Source organism: Botrytis cinerea, chromosome 1 (genome assembly GCF_000143535.2).
Source record: "Botrytis cinerea B05.10 chromosome 1, complete sequence".
NCBI classification, from domain to species: Eukaryota; Fungi; Ascomycota; class Leotiomycetes; order Helotiales; family Sclerotiniaceae; genus Botrytis; species Botrytis cinerea.
Window position 1 is genome coordinate 3,623,730 of NC_037310.1, and position 20,157 is coordinate 3,643,886.

Here is a 20,157-nt window from a genome sequence, read left to right on the forward strand (position 1 = left end):
GATGGGGTGTTTATTCTAAAATCTATAGGAACACATATTAGGATAAAGATGATTGTAGGTCGTGAGAGAGTAGAGAAGGATTAGATTTGAGAGGCTAGAAACTAGAAACTAGAGCTTATAGACAGATATCGAGTCTGAAAAACTGCTAAGAGAGTGCTGTTTATTTAGTATTTATAGAATTCACGAACTTGTATAGTTAATACGTAGATATATATGAAATCCTAGATAGATACTCGATCGATCTAAATATTACACGATGGAGGGAAAATGTTTCGTTTCTGCATTGTTGTCGTTGTCGTTAGGTGTGAGTGCGCGTATGTGATGTTGGAGAGTTTGATTTGTTGAGGATGGTGTGTGTTTGGGATGGATGACGAGGATGTTTATTTGACTTTGCGGTATGTACCTATGTATCGCATATAGGGGGTTTTATTGTAGATTATAAATAATAGGGATTTGATTATTTATCGATTGTGAATTCTGGTTGTGTGGAGTAGGAGTATACAATTGTTGTTGCACTCAAGTCCATAATGTGTTTTGAAGGAAAGCCTTTTCAACTTCATCTAAACGAGATTTTGAAAATGGAAAAATTTCAGCTCAATCACTATAGCTCCGAATTGAAAGAACTCTTTATTGTAACATAGAGATTTCTCAATTTAGGATTGTATCGATTGAATAATTTTTATTTGGATTTAGCAAAAAGTAAATTAGATACCAAGAAAAGTCACATTTCATTTTGAAAACATGTCTACAAATCGAGTGGTAAACTAATCATGTGATTAGTTCACAGAGTCATAGTACTAGTGAGACTTTGTACTACTCGATGCTTATTATCAATATGCGATCTGCAATAAAATGCAGCTTAAACCTGTGATTTGCATGGAAACGTAGAACCCTGTCACTATTTGTCCAAAAAAACTGTGTACTTGCAGTCATGACATGTATTGTCGACAGGAATGGTAGAATACTACCCTAGAACAAGGAATTGATTCGATGATTTGGCGCCTCATTATTTACCTTACCCCATTGGCCGACCCGTGCCAGTCATCAAACGAGTGTGCAAACCCCTCAATTCTTGTATTCCACCTTCTCTTATTCTTATTTCTTTGCGCTCTTGATCTTCTCTATTTCTAGCTACGATCCTTTTGTATTTAATACGGAGGAGAAAAAACACCGTGAGCATCTATTGAAAGGAATAAATATAAAAGAGTTTGAAAATAGTCGGGAAACACACTACGTTGATCATTCAAGATGCCAGCCTCGTTTCAAGAGTAAATGCTATCTATTCCGTCTCTTATCTGATCTGGGTGCTTAACTTGAGGTAATATATTAATATCTATACTAACAGCCACTCCTCAGAATCCTCAATTCCCGCCTCTTCAAATTCATCGTGGGCGAAAAAGTCGATGGCCATGCGCAGGAATTCTTCGTGCACGAAGAGGCGATTACTCAGCTTTCGAAACCGTTAGAGGCGTTGATGAGAGGAGGCATGACGGAATCGCAAGCGGGGTGTACGGTGTGGGATGATGTGAGTAAGGAGACGTTTGAGAGGTTTGTGCAGTTTGCGTATACGGGAGATTACTCGGTGCCGGTGCCTGTGTTTCTACTGAGGGAACGAGTCAGATCTGAGCCTGTCGAACCGTTGACTTGGGCCTCTAGGATTAAAATGACGGAGAGCAAGAAGATAGTTACAGAACGGCGTTCTGCGATACCATCACCAGAGCCAACAACACCGGAACCAGCGGAGTCAGGGGTAATAGTATTAGATCCCGTTTCGCTAAATTGGGGATCACAGTGCATAAAAAATGCAGAATGGAGACCAAGGCGGGAAAAACTTTCTCTTACTGCTCGACGAGCTAGATATTCAGATCTTACCTCGGTCAAATTTGCAGCCGACTTCAGAAACTTAACTTTTCCACTGCTCGCCAAACGCAACAATCATGACCACACTTGCGAACCTAACGATTTTTTTAATCCAAATGAAAGCTATTCCAACGTATTCATCGGCCATGCCGCTCTATACATTTTAGGAGATTTTCGACTCATTGAGCCGTTGAAAGCCTTAGCTCTCTACAAGCTCCACAAAATATTATGTATATTCGAGCTCAGCGACGAAAATATGGAGGATGTGATCAATCTCGCAAGATACGTATATGCAGAGGAAGGCGGAGGGGAGGGATCCAGTGGCGAGATTGGCGCGTTGAGAAGTCTGGTGTGCCATTATATGGCTATGCACGCGTTCGTCTTGTCGGTTGATGATGGGTTTATGGAGTTTCTGGGGGAGGGCGGACAGTTTGTGAAGGATTTTTTTAAGTTTGAAGTGCAGAGGGTGGGTTAGTAGGTTAGGGGCTCTGTACTTATTTTGTTGGGAAGTATTTGTGATCATCTTGTGTTTTTTATTGTGGAGTTTGAGGAGGGGATGCACGGGAGAAATTATGATATAATAATTGATATATGTTAAATAAGCTTGCACTAGATCTGGATATGGCAAACATAGCAATCTAGACATCCAATGTTTATCTATCACGCAATCTAGATAGACTGCGCATAAAGAATGGATCAGGCAATACCCCCCAAGAATGCCCGCACTCTACCCTCACGGTGAAGAGCAGGTCTTCATAATATGGAATTTAATTACTATTAAAATAGATCTGGCTCCATGAATTCCATGGACAGCCAGAAGATTCCCATTTTACGGATGCATCTTTGCAAATGATGACTATGTAGTGGTTTAAAAAGCTTCGGGCCTAACATCTTCCGTATTGCTGTCTAGTACCGAAAATTTGAAGGTAGCTGGTAGAACATATTCTAATCATGAAGCTAGAATAGAAGCTTGCATGGTGGACTACTTGACATCTTTCTAGAGTCGTTTAAGCGATTCTGTATTATCGGATTTAGATGAGAAGAATTATTTACACAAGGCATGTTGTCTATTTACTAGTCACATATTTCAGCCAACCGAAGATGTTGGATTTTGTCGATGAAGAATGAGTTCCAGAGAACTCCGCAAGTTTAGTACTAATAGTTTGACTGCATTTCTATTAGCCATTTGTTTCTTTCAGGCCAGAGAAGGACAGGAACAATATTCACTCTCAAGATGCATGTCGGCAAGAGATATACAGCCCAACCCTAACATACCTCTCCACGAAAATAGTAGAAAAGATAAAAAAAGATAATATCAATTAACTATTCTAAAACGAGCTGTAGATTAAAAGAAAGAAAAAATGAAATGCTAGATTGCCCGACTTCAACCAATTTTTATACGCACCATTAATATCCACTGAAACATAATATATAACTGATTTCCAATCCGTCACTAATAATTTATCTTTATTGTTTCGCTTCACGGATGGGCCTTCATTTCTCGGGAATCTGATTACCTATTTCATTATTATTATTCATAATCTTCAATCACATTCTCAGAAATACTAATAAAGCTATGCATACATATACCTAACTTTGAAAGGAAACAGAACAAAACCACAGATAATCCCGCATAGCTCAGACCCATCAAGATCCTCGCAGCACTAACTTAGACCTCCCAAACCCTAACGAGCTTGGCGCAGTAACAAATAAAAGACTGTGTATTCAAGAACTGACTCTGTTCATTAACAATTTAGCTTAGCTATTGGCAGAAAGATAGAAAATAGACGACATTAAAAACGCACAAAAGACCAAAAAGCATGCATGATTTTATATCGACCGAGCTATGTCTCTAAGAGTAAAGCAGACGGGATTTGTATTAGAAGTAAATACTAAAAGAATAATAACAATAATGACAACAATCCCGTATTTCGAGTGATTCTTGCTATGAACTCCCCCGCGTTCAAGACACCAGAAAATTCTTTGCTCCCGAAAAGATTTCGAGGGCAGCTAGTTTTCTGTTTTCCATTAATCGATTTTTTCTTTCTTTCTTTCTTTTTCTTCTCTTCTTTGAAAAACTTAACATGTCTGCTAACATAGGCCCGTTTAGCACGTGATGATTTATTACATTCATCGGCTAACTAGGTAGCTTGACTATTATTTATAAGAAATGAAGGGTTCTTTAATAATTCTATCTCTTCTTGACTTTTTTTAATCCGATTCATCAATCACTCTTCAACATACCCCCACCCAGATTTCTTATCCCTGATATCAGATTGCATAGACAGATACTGAGATTATATATAGTCTTGAACATGTGATCGGGACCATCTAACACCTTCGTGTAAGGTTAACGGACACAGCCCCATATTGGGAATTTTCCGTAATGTTGCACATCTCAGAAGACAGGATTTATCGATATCAATCCGAGACCAGGGATATTCTTAAAGCTTGATATCATATCACACACAGCTCTTCGAGAATGAATATCGTTTCAACGTCTTTAGAACTGGGGACATGCATATTTCTAGATGTGCAACAATTTGTTGTTTTAATGTGATCTGACCAATCTTATCATTTGAGGTTGATTGAAAAAAACTTGGTGTATGGGATAAACAGCTCTAATAAGGACGAGGTCACGCCGTACGATGGTCATGGTTGTGGTTGTGATTGTTCTCTCCCGCTCTTTACGAAAAGAGAGATAACATGATATGACATACATAGCCCTAGGATGACACCCAATCAATCGGAAACACAGCCGAGTATCTAAATAATGCCCTTTTCTTACGACATGCAACAAGACTATAACATATTGACATAAATCACCTGTCGAGAAACGTGTCACAAGCGCTCAATGGTCATGTTTCTCACGTGTGCTGATGTTAATTGGTTGGATCGTTGGTGGGCACGGTGGGGTGGCTCAAGAGTGGAGATGCGACATTCACTCGTTATTTATATTGGGTCTCGTAGAGTCGCAGTCAATCTCAGCCACCATATCGCCAACAAGCTTTCTGTTGAACACGAACATACACACTTCGTTTTGCCTCTTTGCTCAATTCATTATCTTTTGGTTTGTATGGCTATGTTTTATTTGTTTTATTATATTTGCTCTGCTGGTATTTCTTGCTGTCTTGCTTTCTTATTTATTCTGGATCTGTTTTTAATGACATCGCCGTGCTTACATGTCAGTTGGTCTTTGCAGTGCAATGAGCTAGTTGGGCTGAATTTTTTACCTAAATTTAGTATCCAGTGCCAGCGTTCTTGGCTACAATAAGAAGCCTTCTAAGTTTACTCATCCTCAGCTTGAGGAGAAACGGAACTTTTGCTCATATCATCCAAGTTCTATTTCGGACTTGTCGGAACCTTTTGACTAGAAGTAATTTGCATTTCTATCTTTCTATCTTTCGATCCTTCGTTCTTCTTCCTGATATTTCGGTTCTGCAATCTTCTCATTGCAAACATTCTTGTCTCACGTTCTTTCGAATTCATTCGCATTACCAATTTAGGATTGATACATGTCGAAAGTTATCAAAATGGCAGACTTTAACTTCCCCGGAGTCGATCTCAGTGATCCTTTTCTTCCCTCCCCCGGTTCAATATCTGTTTATAGTCCCTTCGAATACAGTACTCCCAAAGCCGCCGTCAAACCACCTCATGACTACGGTACATTTACCTATCCTCTAACGCCTGTGGATGAAAGGCCTAGACCCATTTCATTACCTTTACGATCTCGGAATTGCTCTTCGAATGCACCTCCCTCTCTATCTTTCTCTCGTTCTTCTAGTACCTCGTCCAAGTTTTCTTTCTCCTCGTCTGCATCAAATATTGATTGCAATCGGTTGTCAAATACCAAGTGGGCATCCCCTACTTCTTTTCCTCACTTTGCATCATTGCCACTGGATATTCAGAGAATAATTTGGAGACACACACTACCTGAACCACAAATTATCGAAATACATCAACACACAAAATCTACACCACGATCGTCCTCTTCCTTCTCAACTTCAACGCAACAAGATGAAGAACCCCTTCCATCTTTAACGACCCAAACCCCCCTTCCAATCGCCCTACACGTAAATCGTCTCTCTCGTCGTCTCGCTCTCTCTATTTTAACTCCACTCTCCTTCGCTCAGCCGTACTATCTTCCTTCAAATCCATACGCTTACATAGACTATGCTCGAGATACCATATTCGTCTCTTCTCATACTCTCTACCCCGATCTCGGAAATCATGTCTTGTATTCGAGGAATTTACATAAGATTCAATATTTGGCCCTGGAGTTTGAAGTATGGTGTGAGCTACTTGGCGATAATCATTTCGTTAATGCACTTTTGGAGATGGAGGGACTGGTGAGCATTGAGATCATTTTTGAGAGACAACCGGGATCGCTTTCTTGTTCTGATTCCTCATCTAATTGGGAATCATCAATACTATCGAGACAACTCGAAGAATCGATAATGAATTGGGGAATCAAGCATCAAGCTCAGGATCTTAGGTTTACAGAACCATCAAGGAATGAAGAGAGAAATTTGGAAGTTATATTCGAAAGGGAATGCGAGAAGAAATGGTTATGGGGAAGGGTGAGTGGATGGGAGGATGTAAGAGGAAAATTGAGGTTGAGATGGAAAGAAGAGAGGAGTAGAAGCATGATGCCGAGTCGCTTTCACAGAGATCTAAATGACAACGAAAACGAAGCTTATACTCCTCCACCATCCCGATCAAGAGCAAATGGTAATATCCCAATCAGATTTTCCGAGATCAATACAGAGACGACATACATGGGACATGGGCACGAGGAATTGAACCAGGGATTGGAAAGTCTAATTAATAGCGTGGATGATGTTATAATGGATTATGGATATGTAGCGCAAGGACGAGCAAGATGTGTTGGTGGCGAGGATACATATGTGGATCAAGAAGATGCATATAGTGAGAGTGAGTATTCGCGATGTTCAGCGAGTTTCGAAGATGATTCTGATGTGGAGGGGTGGATTTAATGATTCTTTTTTCTGTTTTGGGGGAGGGAAATTTAAGGCGTGGTTATTGGAAAGGGAAGGGGAAAGTGGAGTTGGTAACTGTTGTTGCTCAACATAGGCTATTGGCGTTGGTTTTTGGCTATGATACCATGTTTTAGGACAATTGGATAGGTGTCTTTCGAGGGAGTAAGATATACATGGAATGATTTTTTCATTAATCTGGTGTTGATTGAGCCTCGGAATTCTTTCTATATTGCCATTTGTGCCACTATCAAATATTACCATTTTCAATCACGATGTCAATCTACATGAAAATTGAGATTTTTCATGTTCCTACTTTCTACGTTTGTGAAGATGGTTCGTCGGATTTGCTGCAGAGTAGTTGATATCTGTTTCTTATATTTGTCAAACTAGATCAGTGCTTGCTTGAGTTGTATATTTGATAGGGCGATAGATGCCTGACTATCCAATAGAGAGACCTGTTATTTTCATTAGTTGGAAGTTAATACGTTTCTAACCAGGCATTTTACGAAGATAAGCGACGGAGAGATAGGAACTCGCAAGTGATATATAAATTCGAGATATAGACCAGCTGTATGTTGTATGACTATGACTCTAGAAAATATTACAAGTAGACAGTACCTAAACTCGAGATGGTATTCGGATATATCTTAATCCGGGTAGGTAGAGGGGAGATTACCAAGTTGGGTATTCAACCCGATGGTTCGGTAACCAAGCGGGGAATGTGGAAGTGGAAAAGTCTAGAACGAATTTACTCTTTGACCATTAAGGTTACCATCCATCAATAGAAGAGAATGATATTTTTACTATACAAAATGTAGTTAATTGGCGAATTGATCAGATTATGGACCGAATGCTGCTTACTTTCTAATACTTCAGTAGGAGATCTAGAATAACTTATCTCATTCATTTACACAATGCTGACCGCTTATGATTACCTCAGACGCATCTTCCTTGTTCGATTTTCTTTCCAAAAATCCCTACGACATATTATATGCAGGATGACCAACACAAGCATGTGAATATAAAGTGGCATGATATATATATGTATATATTCCCAAGTCTTCAATTCTGCAACTCGTCCCATTCTCATCTCCCACCAAACCCTCAACAAATCCATCCATCCACACCACCCAAAATGCTCATCCCAACCAAAACCGGCACCGCCGAATACGCGATTCCCGGCCTCTCCACCCCCTGCAAAACCTGGTACCAAATCCACGGCTCCCTCACCTCGCCCACCCCACCGCTCATAATCCTCCACGGCGGCCCCGGCGCAACCCACGAATACCTCCTCCCGCTCACTGATCTCGCTCCCTCCACCCCCCTAATCTTCTACGACCAAATCGGCAACGGTCTCTCGACCCACCTCCGCGAAAAGGCCGGCGATGAAGAATTCTGGTCCTTCGACCTCTTCATCCGCGAACTCGATAATCTAATCCTGCATCTCCATCTCCAAGACCGGCCGTTCGATATCCTCGGTCATTCATGGGGCGGAATGCTCGCTGCAGAATGGAGTATCAAATCTACTTATTCCTCTCAGCTTCGTCGCTTAATCCTCTCGAATACTCTCGCGAGTATCGAGACCTACGAGCGTGGGGTTGCGGGGCTCAAAAATAAACTTCCCGAGGATGTACAGAGGGTTTTGGATCGCGCGGACGAGACTGGAGATTATGAGTCCCCGGAATATGAAGCTGCGGTTGAGGTTTTTTATCAGAGACATTTGAGTTTGACGAGGCCGTGGCCGCCGAGGGAAATGGTGGCCGTGCAGAAGTGGCTGGTGGAGGATCCGACGGTTTATGGCACGATGTAGGATATGATTTTCTCTCTTTCTATCTCTTCCCCCCCCCCGTCTTCTATTTCTCCCCTACGCGACATACGTGTGTGGATCAATTAAACTAACAGAACAAAGGCTCGGTCCAAGCGAACTCGTCGTGACGGGTAATCTTCGCAACTGGACATGTATTCCAAACATGCATAAAATCAAAGTCCCAACGCTTATGATTAATGGTCTAGAGGATGAAGTACAAGATGTGACGATGAGGCCATTTTTCGAGCATATTGACAAAGTGAAGTGGATTGTGTTGGATGGTGCGGCGCATTTGTCGCATGTGGATCAGAGGGTGAAGTATATGGGGGTTGTGAGAGAGTTTTTGGGGAGTGTTTGAGGGGTTGTGATGGGAATATGAGGGAGATGGTGATGGTGATGGTGATGGGGGATGCTAGGTTAAAAAAAAGGGGGGGGGGGGGAGTACGAATCTGTTTTGTTCTATGGAATTGTCTGTCTATTTGAGTATTGCATGTATTCCTCGATATATCCCACTCTCTTGAATTGAATATACGTCAAAGAAAATTAATTCGCCGTGTTTTGATTATCAATAATCGATCATCTCATCATTCAATTTCCAACATATCTCACACATAGTTCTTCTATACTACTACCCCCTGATGACGAAGAATCCCAATGTTAATCAGGATACTCAAATCTCTGAGAAAATCCAACGATTAGCAACACTGTATACGGAGACTTTGATTTCTATCCAGAACCAGCAATTCATCTAATTCACCAGCAGAAACCCCTCGATTTGAAAAGACTTTACTTCACTATGACTCATGAATAAGAGAGTTGCTATAGTTATTAGTTATATATATGCACCAAATGGATAGATAGCTAGGAATAAAAATCCCTACATAGAGTATATATATACAAAAAAAGAAATCGAAAGTCTTATTAAGAGAATACAATTGTTAAGACACTGTTTCCCTCACAGTATAACATGCTCTTAGCAGCAGCGCAACTTCTAAGTTCGGTCTAGGTTTGGAACTGTAGGAAGGAGTATGTAGCTCAATTAATGATATCCATCACGCCCAAAGCTCAATCTTATACTCTCCATATTAGATACTGGATCCAAGAATAAAGACCAGATCATCTCTCTCAAGATACAATTGCAATTGCACTCCCCCTATTCATGCCAAAATCATCACTATTCTCTCTCTCCCGCATTAATCCCAAACATCCACCGCCATCTCCTCTCTCCTCTCTCCTCTCTCTATCATATCCTGTCACGCAAATCTGCATATCATACCATCCCATCCCATCCCATCCTTTCACTCCCTAATAAAAAGAAGAAAGAAAAATATATATATATATACATATATATACCAACCATACCAGATCCAAAAATAAAAATAACAACAACAACAAAACCACTACATTATATTACATTACACTAAATAATAGATGAATGAATAAAAAGATTCTCTATCCCAGAATCTCATATATTCTCCTACCACAGCGTTCTTGACTCTACATCTACATCTACATCTACATCTACATCTACATCTACATCTACATCTACATCTACATCTACATCTACATCTACATCTACATCTACAGCCCACCAATCCCATTCAAAATTCCATCATTAAAATCATAATAACAAATGAATTATTTAAAAAAAAAAAATCTATCCATTACCTTTCTTTCCCATCTATCTCAAAAAACAAAAAACAAAAAACAAAAAAAAAACAGCAACAAAACACCAAAACACCAAAAAAAAAAAAAAAAAAATCGTTACCTCAAATAACTCATCAGTGAATACACAAACGAACACAACACTCTTATCCTCTCAACTTTTGATATTTTATTATTATCTCTAATTCAAATTTGATATCAGATTCTATCTTTTGATTGTTGCAATCTCTAATAGTTACATCATTGTAATGATTCCCATGTAATAAGATATATGAATTATTAGAATCTTGCGAGATTTTTCCAAGTCTACTTTTGTAGTGTTCTATTAGTTTGTATACTCCCTGGTGATCTCAAATCATAGACACTATCGCTCTCAAAATTTGGCTATTCTCGGGTTTCTTACATCGCTGTATCACTACACGTTTATATCATATTCTCAGATTCTCATTATAATACCAGTCAGGGCAAGTAAATATTAATTAACCTAAGAAAGCTATCTAGATAGATATGGAAAGCTCCATCTGACCTCGGAATAACTCGTTCGCTTGGGAAATTGCTCTCGCTAACGGCGTCTGTGTGTGCATGGACTCATGTGAATTCCGCGTTTGATGGTTTGGTTTCTATCTCGAAAGATTGGAGTATGTGTATTTTGCTTTGCTTTGCTTTGATTTTTCTTCTTGCTATCTGCTGGGTGATTCGAGATGGAGGTAGAGATGTATGAATGTAACCAATCTATCTATTTGTCTATGTGGGAAAGATAGATAGATAGATCGGTGAATTAAGCTACTCACTCAAATCTCCCTCGATAACCCGGAATGAAAAAAAAAGGTAAAAGAAATAAAGAGATCTTAGAATCCAGAAGAGCTTCACGCTTTCAATGCAGAATTATTTAAACGCAGCGCGTGCAACACCTATCCCAGCAAACATTTGTGAAATAGATTATCCCATCGCAGAAATAGAAAACACCCTCCCATCAAGTTTTGTAAACCCTTGGTATTAATAGTAGCACCAGCATTGAAAGTTCAGCCCGTAACTCCATTCCCATTGTAAGTCTTTGATCCAGAAGCAAAAATAGCAGTAAAACCCATGATTTTCCCATCGATATCAGTTGAATGAGTATAGATATCGTATTTGCGTCTCTGTCTTGATATTATTTCTGGGTTTTATCTTGGGGACTCAATCCCTTTTGAAACAGTCCCTCATTCTCATCTTCCTCTGTATCAGATTCTCCATCAAGATCAATTTCGTCCGGATTGATCTTGACTGCATTTTCCTTTCCCTTTCCCTTTTCCTCCCTCAAAACCTCTCCTCCATTCAAACTTCCACGTACGTCATAATCACTCTCAACCTCACTTTCCAGAATTGCCTTCTCGGTATCAGCTCCAGGATTGAGATCGAAGTAAACCTTTGTGTCTGCATTTTCAACTGTAGATTTGAAAGTTTGGAGGGCTTGAAGATTTTCGCTTGGTAGGGTTGATGTTGATGCAGCTGGTTCGATCGGAAAACTGGTGTGAGATTCTCCAGACTGAACAGGTTGAAAGGCGGAGATGCGGGGACCGCTGAATTGAACTGAAGGTCTAGACTTGTTTTGGAGAGCTTGAGTTTGTTTTTGGAGATGAGAAAACGGAAGAGAAGTATTCTCACCATTGGTAGTGGAAATGGCGGAGGAAGCGAAAGAATGAATGCTGTATTCTGCGGAGCTTGGAGAAGAGGATTTTGTGGTGATGGATTTAGGAAGAGATGTGGTTGAGACAATGAGACGGGGTCGAGGTGTAGAATTGTTAGAAGTGGGTGTAACAGGGGTTGGTGCCGATGCGTTAGAGATTGTAGATGTAGATGGATTCTGAGAAGAAGCTTCAGCAGTAGCAACCTCAAGAAGCCATTGTTTTCCACTAATAATGCGAGGTGCGCGTTTTGGTGTAACGAAAGAAGGGTCGTCATCTTTGTTTGGGGCGTCAGATGATGCTCCGATGAGGGTTGGTGTGGATTCAGTACTGAAATCTGCTCGTTGTGGTCGATGTCTGATAGTACCGGTTGGTTCATCTTGACGGCCAAAATCTTGAATAGATGTACTATCTCCCAATTCCTCCTCGACCTCGTCAGCCCATGAGCCTGCCTTCAAAGCAGAACCTCTCAAACTAGGAATAAGATCATGCTGTCTCTGCAATGCCGCCAATCTCTTTCTCTGCACCACCAAAACCGAATCAACAACTCCATCCACTTTCGAACCATCGCCCATTCCCTCAACTTCACTTCCACGTCTGTCGATCCTAACTCCTAGTTCTGTTTGAGGAAACATGGGTCTTCTCTTTTCAGGTTCTCTCTCCAATTCCTGCAAGTCTCCTTCACAATTATCCTTCTCGAATTGCAAAAACAATACAAACTCTCTGTAACCACTCGACTTGGTTAAAAGACCAAAAGCACTCCGAGCTTCATCCATACTGGAAAATTCCATTCTGAGAGTTCCTTCATCATCGATGTACCATTCGAGCAAACTATTAGCCCTAAACTCATTTCTATTTTTCAGATCATACACGAGAGTTCGAAGAGAAATGTTTGGAGGAAAGTTGGGTACCGTGAGGACGCGAGTACGGTTGAACTCAAAGATCGTCTTAAGTTTTCCTGGAGAGAAAGGGTATGTGGGGGTATGAATAAGTGTGACAATTGCCTTGGCCACATTTTTAGCATCCGAATCTGTTGCTCTGAGCGTAATAGGATGAGCATTCGCATACTCAACATAAGCTTTGGCGTCCTCCTGATTGATAAACGTAACCAACGCCGACTTACTACCCGTCAACTTCATTGTGTTTAATAGAACCGCCGAATAGATCCTACCACCCCTAACCCTAGCAAGAACATCCCTCAGGTCCATATCCTCCGGAATACCCCCAATATGGACACTCCTCAAAATATCATGATCTTCATACCCAGGAACATAAAGGATTCCGTATCTGAAATAGTCCGGGATGCTGCGATTTTTTGGATCACAATCGCCCATGTGAGTCATGATCTCACCATCTCTCTGCTGAGGTGTTGTCCAGACAGTGGTTCCTGGCGTCAAATCGGGAAGTTCGGGGGATCGGAAACGAGTTGAAGCATGGGAATTGCGTGTATTGAACCTATCATAGTAGGCATTGCGATTAGCCTGAATTTGATTGGCATAATCATGACCCCTCACAGCCTTTGCTGAAGATAACTCAAAACCGGCTTTGAGAACAGCAGGTGTAGGAACATTGATGAAATTTGCGTGAGCCTGTTGCTGCAAGAGAAGCTGATCTTCGATTTTCATTACCGGATTCTCATCTTCATCATCAGAGGCAAGAACGTCATCGAGCGTGGAGGTGTTGTAATCGTGGATGGTTCTTTTCTTTGGGAGAATGGGAAAGTTGGGCGGAACCGATAAGCTACCATCTTCACCTCGCTCAAGATTGACTGTGTTGGGAATATGGGTTGTTTCGTTGAAGTCGACTGGGTGATGAGAGTATCTGGACTCTTCCCGCGCGCTGATCTTCTTTATGGCCGCATCGATGACGGGATGTCTTGTGCGTGGTCTGAATGGGTCATGGTAGTCGGGTTCATCCGAGGAAAATCGGTCAACGTTCTTGCCTTTAAAATCAGCATTGGTGAAGCTTCCGTTGATTTCCATGTGATCACTCTGTCGAGACTCAATGCGTTCCCAAAGAATAGCATTTTCTCTTCTTAATCTTGGCACTGCGACTCTCAACTCCTCCAGCTCTTTGGCATCAGGATTTTGTAGCTTTCTCGCAATTAACTCCGGATCATTGGCAACATTACCCAATGCTCTCGCGATGATGATGGAGCTCTTGATAGCTTCATCTTTATCTTTTGTAGCATGGGCGAGGTCGTTTTCGAGAACAGCAATGCGAATTTGCAACTTTGTGACCAGTTCTGGATATCCTGCATACTCTGCATTTGCTTGCTGATGTTTAGCATGGCTTAAGATACGTTGTGTGTGTGAAGTGAGACCAAACTTTGGAGGGGTGGCATAAGAAGATTGTTGGCCAATATGATCGAGCCTAGAGGAATCGTCTCCATTCCGAGAGGACAAAGGTACATCCATGATTCCGTAGTCCTGGTGGATTTAGTAGATCATGAGTAATTCTATCTTGAATAATAGGTTCTTTGTTAAACAGCAGCTTGAGAGCTTGGATTGAGGATAAAGATGGTAGAGTTCTGCTGTAAAGACAAAGTGTGAAGGGTTGCAAAATCTGAAAAGTAAAAGGTGAAGTAGTGTAGTCGCGGAAGTCGAAGAAGTCTATGCGACTCAAAGCAAGTAAATAGTTGAATATTGCAAGTAATCAGTAGAAAGCAAGGTGCAGTATTGTAGAGGGATCCAAAGTTTCAAGTTGTAAAAGGGTAAAAGGGTAAAAGAAGAGTCGGATAGGACGTGGACGAACAAGTATTTCCAGATCGTCGAGAGAGGTATTGGGATCTGGGGCTGTTTGTTGTAGAAGAAAGAGGAACCAGGATGGGAAGAGGAGGTCGAAGGTCGAAGGTCGGAGATCAGAGGTCTTTCCCTAGATAAAATAAAATACGAACAGAACAAGAATGGTCGATGGTGGAGGCACCAGCTCGAGATTCTAGGCAGAAAAAGAGGAGAAGAGGAGATTGTGGATCCAAAGTGAATGGCTTTCCTCACTGTCTATGCTCGGATCAACTTGGAGTCAGGGGGTCCAGGGAAGAGTGATGAGTGATACTTCCAAAAGTGAATGGGAGAGCCTGAGGAATCTTGAATCTTGAATCTTGAATATCTTCCTCTCTCTCTTCCTCTCCCAAGCAAGCTCCAATCGCAACCCTCCTAGACCATACTTCGACCTCTCCTGCCAACCCAGTGTAATGTGAAGGAATAGATGTCATTGACTGCCAGAAGATAGATTCCCAGCCCACCGCAGAAGAAAGCAGTCTCAAGTCCAATGCAGAACCAGAATGTCTCATGAACCAAGCAGTTGAGAATGTAACAAGTGAAGAGGACGCCAAAACTCAGGAGAACGACCTCTATGGGAATGATTGCTTGGATGGACATCGTGTCGTGGTTGTTTTCTGAGAAGATCCGTGGAAAGGGATCTTTGCCTTTCAAGCTTTGAAGAGTGGGAACATGCACAAACGAAAGATTCACTCATGGGCTTTCTAGTAATGTGGAATAGAGCTCAACAATAGCAGCCCACCAGATTCCTCAAGTTTACATGTACTAGTTTGACAGTCTAGAGTATTGGATACTCTGTGTATGAGCAAATTAGATGAGAACCGTCGTCCAATTTTCATCCTGAAACCAAATGTAATCAACGACCGCCAATTCCCTTGCACTAGACAACAGATGAGTATGGAAACCTCATAATATTAACAGTATCACCTATCTGATACTTCCTCAATAATGTACTTGTTCAGACTGAATAAGACATTCCATTATGTGACGCTATCACCATTCACCCGTGGTATCAACAAAGCTCCATCCATTAAATATATTCAACAAAGACCATATGTCTTTTAACTTTTCCCCAAACACCGTACCCTATCACCGAGTTAAACGCCCTAGTCATGAAATCCATCATATTTTGAAGATCCAATACTTTAACTTCTCTGCTTCTTCTGAAGACTCTTGCTTTCCCGTTTACCTCTCGTTGCCTCTGCGGGGTTGGATGTCACGGTTGACCTAGCAGCTTCCTTATGATGTCCTCCTTCAGCAGCATTAATCGCGCCCTCTCCATATCTGTATCCATCTGTTGCATTTTGGAGTTGATGTGGTCCCAAAGCAACCGGCGGTCTCATTTCAATTTCCTTTTCCCTCTTCCTGAGATATCGTCTTCGAAAATAAAATGCGATAAGCCAGACCCCTGTTATTCCAACAACCAGTACAATAAGCATTGCAACCCATTTCGCATGGCTAGAGAGCCTGGAAGAGGATTAGCTATTTGTATCATCTTTTTCCACTTAAAAATTACATACCAAGATTGATTTGCGCTGCCCGAACTTGACCCCGATGAACTCGAGGAAGTAGCAGCACTTCCACTACTCGATGTAGTAGTCGATGCCGATTGCGTATTACAATATTGTTGGTACCAAGTCTCGATACTTTGTAAATCCGTATCCGACGTACAACTTGCGGCACCACACACCTGAGATACTCCAGTAGTTCCGGCGAGAAAAGGTGTTAATCTAGAATCTGAGCAAAAACAAGAACTAGAGACATCGGCCCTAGCAGGAGGACTGCAAGCCCCTTGAACATCGGAAAGAGGTCCACATTGCGAGGCACACGATGGCAGGTCGGATGAGAATGGAACGATTACACCATCTTGTAACTGTTGGGCCCCGACAATAGCGGGTAGAATTGCCGTTGCAAATAAGAGGATGGATCGATACATTGTGTAGGATGTTGGCAGACGATAGTCTTCGCGATTGCGACAATAATCTGCGATGGCCTTCCCTCTCTTCCACCAATTTCTGGTCGCTCGCAGGTCTCTATAATTATCTGGTATATATGGCGTGCGGATATCTCCCGTGGAATGCGGATAGGAGATGTTTTCGAGGGGGTTTAATATCAGGTTGGATTGTCGCCTTCCAGTTTCGCTGCTTGATGTATGGATGAATGGATGGCAGAATGGATGATGGGTTCGACGCTGTAACAATTGATCGATCGTGATGGTATGACCATAGTCCAGGGATACTCGTGTTACGACTTATTTTCTTCTCTCCATCCAAGTAATTTCGGTAGTGGCTAATATTGGGAAAAGATGCCAAGGTTTGGGACTGTTTCGGTTTGTGTTGTCAATATACTTAAGTAATAGAGCGATTTACATATAAAATAATGTCAATGAAAGATTGTGGATGAACGAATGTGAGAGACGGCTGGTATCTAGGAAGGGAATCTGAAGGATTTCCGAGTGGAAGGAGTTGAGTTGGTTGTGTGTTGCAACAGAGTCCTTTGCTCAGGTAGAAAAGATGGAAGGGGAAGGGAAGGGAGGACAAGGTTGGTTGAATGTGGAGATCGATTGTAATAATAAGCTGCATGCAGACTTTTTGCGGGGGCAGATGGAAGTATAAGAATACGAGATGTTGCTTATTATATGTATTTATTCCTTTGAATGAGTAACTGTGGTATATCTTCATATTTAGTGGCATATTTATGTGTTTATATAATTTCCACATTGACACAGCTGTATATCCTCTCCATTCTGCTACGGACTCCTTACATTCCCTTCATATATGTCATACTTATACCTACCCACCCAGCAATCATCTTCATCGGAAAATTTGATGTTTCCATTCTGTTTCTTCTGCCCCCCACAACTTTGCCGTGTTGAGTAGTAAAAGTGGTCAAGTCAGGTAAGCTCTGCAGGAACGTTTCGACAAATTACAGAATTATGGGATTATAGTGGACTGTTAACGATTAAGTTTCAGACTAAAAGATTTTGTTAACCTTATGTTTTTCTCAATTGAAGCTTAATTCATCAGGGGTCAATCAAATTTCGAGATTCGGTATAAATACATACTACTCGAGCATGCTTTCTTATACTGCTCGTGTAAGGTTATTATCCTTATTAACCGAACACACTTCTCAGAAACAACTGAACACACCTTCGTCGCTTTAAGAGAATGAGATCAAGTGACCAAGTGATCGCGCGAATAAGTTTTGCACGGTGTACGAAGTACATTTCGGGAAGAAGCTTGGTCTATAGTGAGACAGAAACAATGCGATATGATATTCACAAATCTGCTCGATGAAGTAAGAGTTACAAGAGCGACATCAGTCAGCATCATTGCGTTACCCCTCAATATTGATTCTACTACGAAGTACTCGTACATACCTAGTACCTACTCTGCGCACTTGCTTTTTCCACAAACACACGGTCATCTTGATCTCTACTCGGCTCAGATATTTTCATTGGAATCTAATACTTCACAAAGTTTCACAATTCAAACCATGACTGAGAATATTCGAGATTTCATCATACGCGTTACAGGTTACGTGCGTTTTTTCCACCCAGCGTTTAGCATACGCGCTACAGGTTACAGGTATATTTTCCACTCGGCGTTTATCATACGCGCTTTAATACGCTGGAGTTAATATAATGATAGTGGTGGCGGTTGCATTTTGGACGAAATCTTTCAGAGATTGTGAATTTAACACCAATAAATACGAGATTACGGCGTTGGTTCGCAAATCTGAACAAATTGATAGACTCACTGGAATCGATGTTTGTGGAATTTTGTTCAAAGGCCTTGGTGATAGGTAAAGAATTTCTGATATTGCAAATCAAATTGATGGTTAATATCTCTCAAAGGAAAGAAAGGGGTATGATTACTAGGTACTCATAACAGCAAATCGTCATGAAGGTTATGCTAAAGCTCGTTTTCTGGAGAATTCTCGCGCGCAAAATCCAGACTGGACGAGATGTCCATCATATTCATGCACGGATGGTGATGTTTCTGTTTCTATTTACTCATTCGTATTGTACATCAGTGATGTGAACAATAAATATAGGTTTCAGGAGTATCAATGCTTGGCGATTGGCCTGTGTCAGGAGAACGAACAGATGACAAGATTTGTTGAAATAGTGCCGACGATGTCTATTCAATTGTGAAAGATTTTACGGAGCATAATATTTCTAACGGAAAGGTAAATCAATCTGTAGTTAGACTGGGTGGGGAGAAAGGAGTAAAAATATACATTGTTCCAACTCCCCTCATTTGTGAGCTATCAGATCCTCGCCCCCATTATCAGATCAATCAACCCCACCGCCCTGGCAGAAACTTCATAAGTTTTGTTGCATATCTGCTTCAGGGTATGGTGCCTAAAGGGTCCCTATAAATTATAACATTCTTGATCTCGGGGCCATGTTTACACAGGTCATCAAGCCCGGCATAGTATTCTATTCCGTTGTCACCAACCAGCACTGAAGAGTATAATTCCTTTCTCTTCCGTCGTTACCTTTCAGATCAAGAATCCTGCTTACTTCTGACGAGTTGTTGGCCGCTTCAAGTTGGTCCCCCACGCGGTCTTTTACCTTCCCACACTATTGTAAGAACCCAAGTAGCCACGATGATCCAACAAAGGATTACCCACCAACAAGCCATCACTATCGGTTTCGGATCTGGAATTCTGTCTGTCTCGTATCGACACCAGTGATTTTGGGCATTCATTCTGCCCACTCGTCAACTCTGTTTGCCATCCTATCTGATGATCTCACCCAGTGGCAAGAAGAGGTTGGCCTTCCACTTACCGAGAAACTTCACACAGCAAACATGGACACTATCTCGCAGAACACAGGATGCAATCTTTTTACCCTATTGCCAAAAGATTCTAGACATTCCCCGCTCAGAACATCGCCACTATACAACTTGATATTGCAAGAAGCAGCTAGTGGATCGTCTAACAATGTAGGAAAAGCAGAGGCGTTTTGGTTTCGAATTGATATATATAAATTTCTGACATGTTTACCGATTCAATTACTTCAAAATAGCGCGCGAATTCAAGGCGAGAAAGCGAGAAAATACCTAGACTGGGTGTCTGTACGTACATGGAGAAAACATTTCTGGGAAGGGAGTGGATAGTTTGGGTTTGGAGATGGGTAGACGAGGGTGAGAGTGAGCATGAGCACTTCGGGCACCGACAACAAAAGTAGGTAATGTAGATTACTATCAAAAAATACAAACGAATGAATGAAGAAAGAGATTCCAATATCAATATCAATATCTCACCGAACAAGTTGATATCTGTCCGTAAAAATGAAAACGAAAACAAAAATAAATCAACGTGCATATTTCCATCAGCAGTATACCAACCAACATAAGCGCTTTCCTAAGATA

At 41.3% G+C, this 20,157-nt stretch overlaps 5 protein-coding genes across 6 annotated transcripts; 3 read left to right on the forward strand and 2 right to left on the reverse strand.

Moving 5' to 3' along the window:
- Positions 1-884: 884 nt before the first annotated feature.
- On the forward strand, positions 885-2,630 carry BCIN_01g10410 (hypothetical protein). The gene is made up of 2 exons (XM_001556446.2): positions 885-1,268; positions 1,357-2,630. Exons 1-2 carry the CDS (start codon positions 1,249-1,251, stop codon positions 2,333-2,335), a joined length of 999 nt encoding a protein of 332 aa, XP_001556496.1. The 5' UTR covers positions 885-1,248; the 3' UTR covers positions 2,336-2,630.
- Positions 2,631-4,831: 2,201 nt separating this feature from the next.
- On the forward strand, positions 4,832-7,360 carry BCIN_01g10420 (hypothetical protein). Its single transcript, XM_001556445.2, has one exon. The coding sequence runs from the start codon at positions 5,376-5,378 to the stop codon at positions 6,855-6,857; it is 1,482 nt and encodes a 493-aa protein (XP_001556495.2). The 5' UTR covers positions 4,832-5,375; the 3' UTR covers positions 6,858-7,360.
- A 212-nt stretch (positions 7,361-7,572) lies between these two features.
- BCIN_01g10430 (hypothetical protein) lies at positions 7,573-9,340 on the forward strand. 2 transcript variants are annotated; one of them, XM_024690910.1, is made up of 3 exons: positions 7,573-7,735; positions 7,801-8,666; positions 8,770-9,340. In XM_024690910.1, exons 2-3 carry the CDS (start codon positions 7,852-7,854, stop codon positions 9,023-9,025), a joined length of 1,071 nt encoding a protein of 356 aa, XP_024546680.1. In that variant the 5' UTR covers positions 7,573-7,735; positions 7,801-7,851; the 3' UTR covers positions 9,026-9,340. The 2 variants fall into 2 exon arrangements, with proteins under 2 accessions (XP_024546680.1, XP_001556494.2); XM_001556444.2 differs by having other exon boundaries at positions 7,573-8,666.
- A 1,442-nt stretch (positions 9,341-10,782) lies between these two features.
- On the reverse strand, positions 10,783-14,837 carry BCIN_01g10440 (hypothetical protein). Its single transcript, XM_001556443.2, has one exon. It carries the CDS (start codon positions 14,411-14,413, stop codon positions 11,483-11,485), a length of 2,931 nt encoding a protein of 976 aa, XP_001556493.1. The 5' UTR covers positions 14,414-14,837; the 3' UTR covers positions 10,783-11,482.
- A 510-nt stretch (positions 14,838-15,347) lies between these two features.
- On the reverse strand, positions 15,348-17,455 carry BCIN_01g10450 (hypothetical protein). The gene is made up of 2 exons (XM_024690911.1): positions 16,297-17,455; positions 15,348-16,243 (listed from the first exon to the last, which is right to left on the reverse strand). The coding sequence occupies exons 1-2, from the start codon at positions 16,710-16,712 to the stop codon at positions 15,922-15,924; spliced, it is 738 nt and encodes a 245-aa protein (XP_024546681.1). The 5' UTR covers positions 16,713-17,455; the 3' UTR covers positions 15,348-15,921.
- Positions 17,456-20,157: the final 2,702 nt, after the last annotated feature.

What these genes read in the sequence shown, in the direction of transcription:
- BCIN_01g10450 (XM_024690911.1), bottom strand. Translation starts at nt 16,712, where the DNA reads ATGTATCGATCCATCCTCTTATTTGCAACGGCAATTCTACCCGCTATT. An exon ending in GGCAGCGCAAATCAATCTTG is followed by an intron (nt 16,244 to 16,296) that starts GTATGTAATTTT and finishes ATCCTCTTCCAG; the next exon opens with GCTCTCTAGCCATGCGAAAT.
- BCIN_01g10430 (XM_001556444.2), top strand. Translation starts at nt 7,852, where the DNA reads ATGCAGGATGACCAACACAAGCATGTGAATATAAAGTGGCATGATATA. An exon ending in CCGACGGTTTATGGCACGAT is followed by an intron (nt 8,667 to 8,769) that starts GTAGGATATGAT and finishes AACAGAACAAAG; the next exon opens with GCTCGGTCCAAGCGAACTCG.
- BCIN_01g10440 (XM_001556443.2), bottom strand. Translation starts at nt 14,413, where the DNA reads ATGGATGTACCTTTGTCCTCTCGGAATGGAGACGATTCCTCTAGGCTC.
- BCIN_01g10420 (XM_001556445.2), top strand. Translation starts at nt 5,376, where the DNA reads ATGTCGAAAGTTATCAAAATGGCAGACTTTAACTTCCCCGGAGTCGAT.
- BCIN_01g10410 (XM_001556446.2), top strand. Translation starts at nt 1,249, where the DNA reads ATGCCAGCCTCGTTTCAAGA. An exon ending in ATGCCAGCCTCGTTTCAAGA is followed by an intron (nt 1,269 to 1,356) that starts GTAAATGCTATC and finishes GCCACTCCTCAG; the next exon opens with AATCCTCAATTCCCGCCTCT.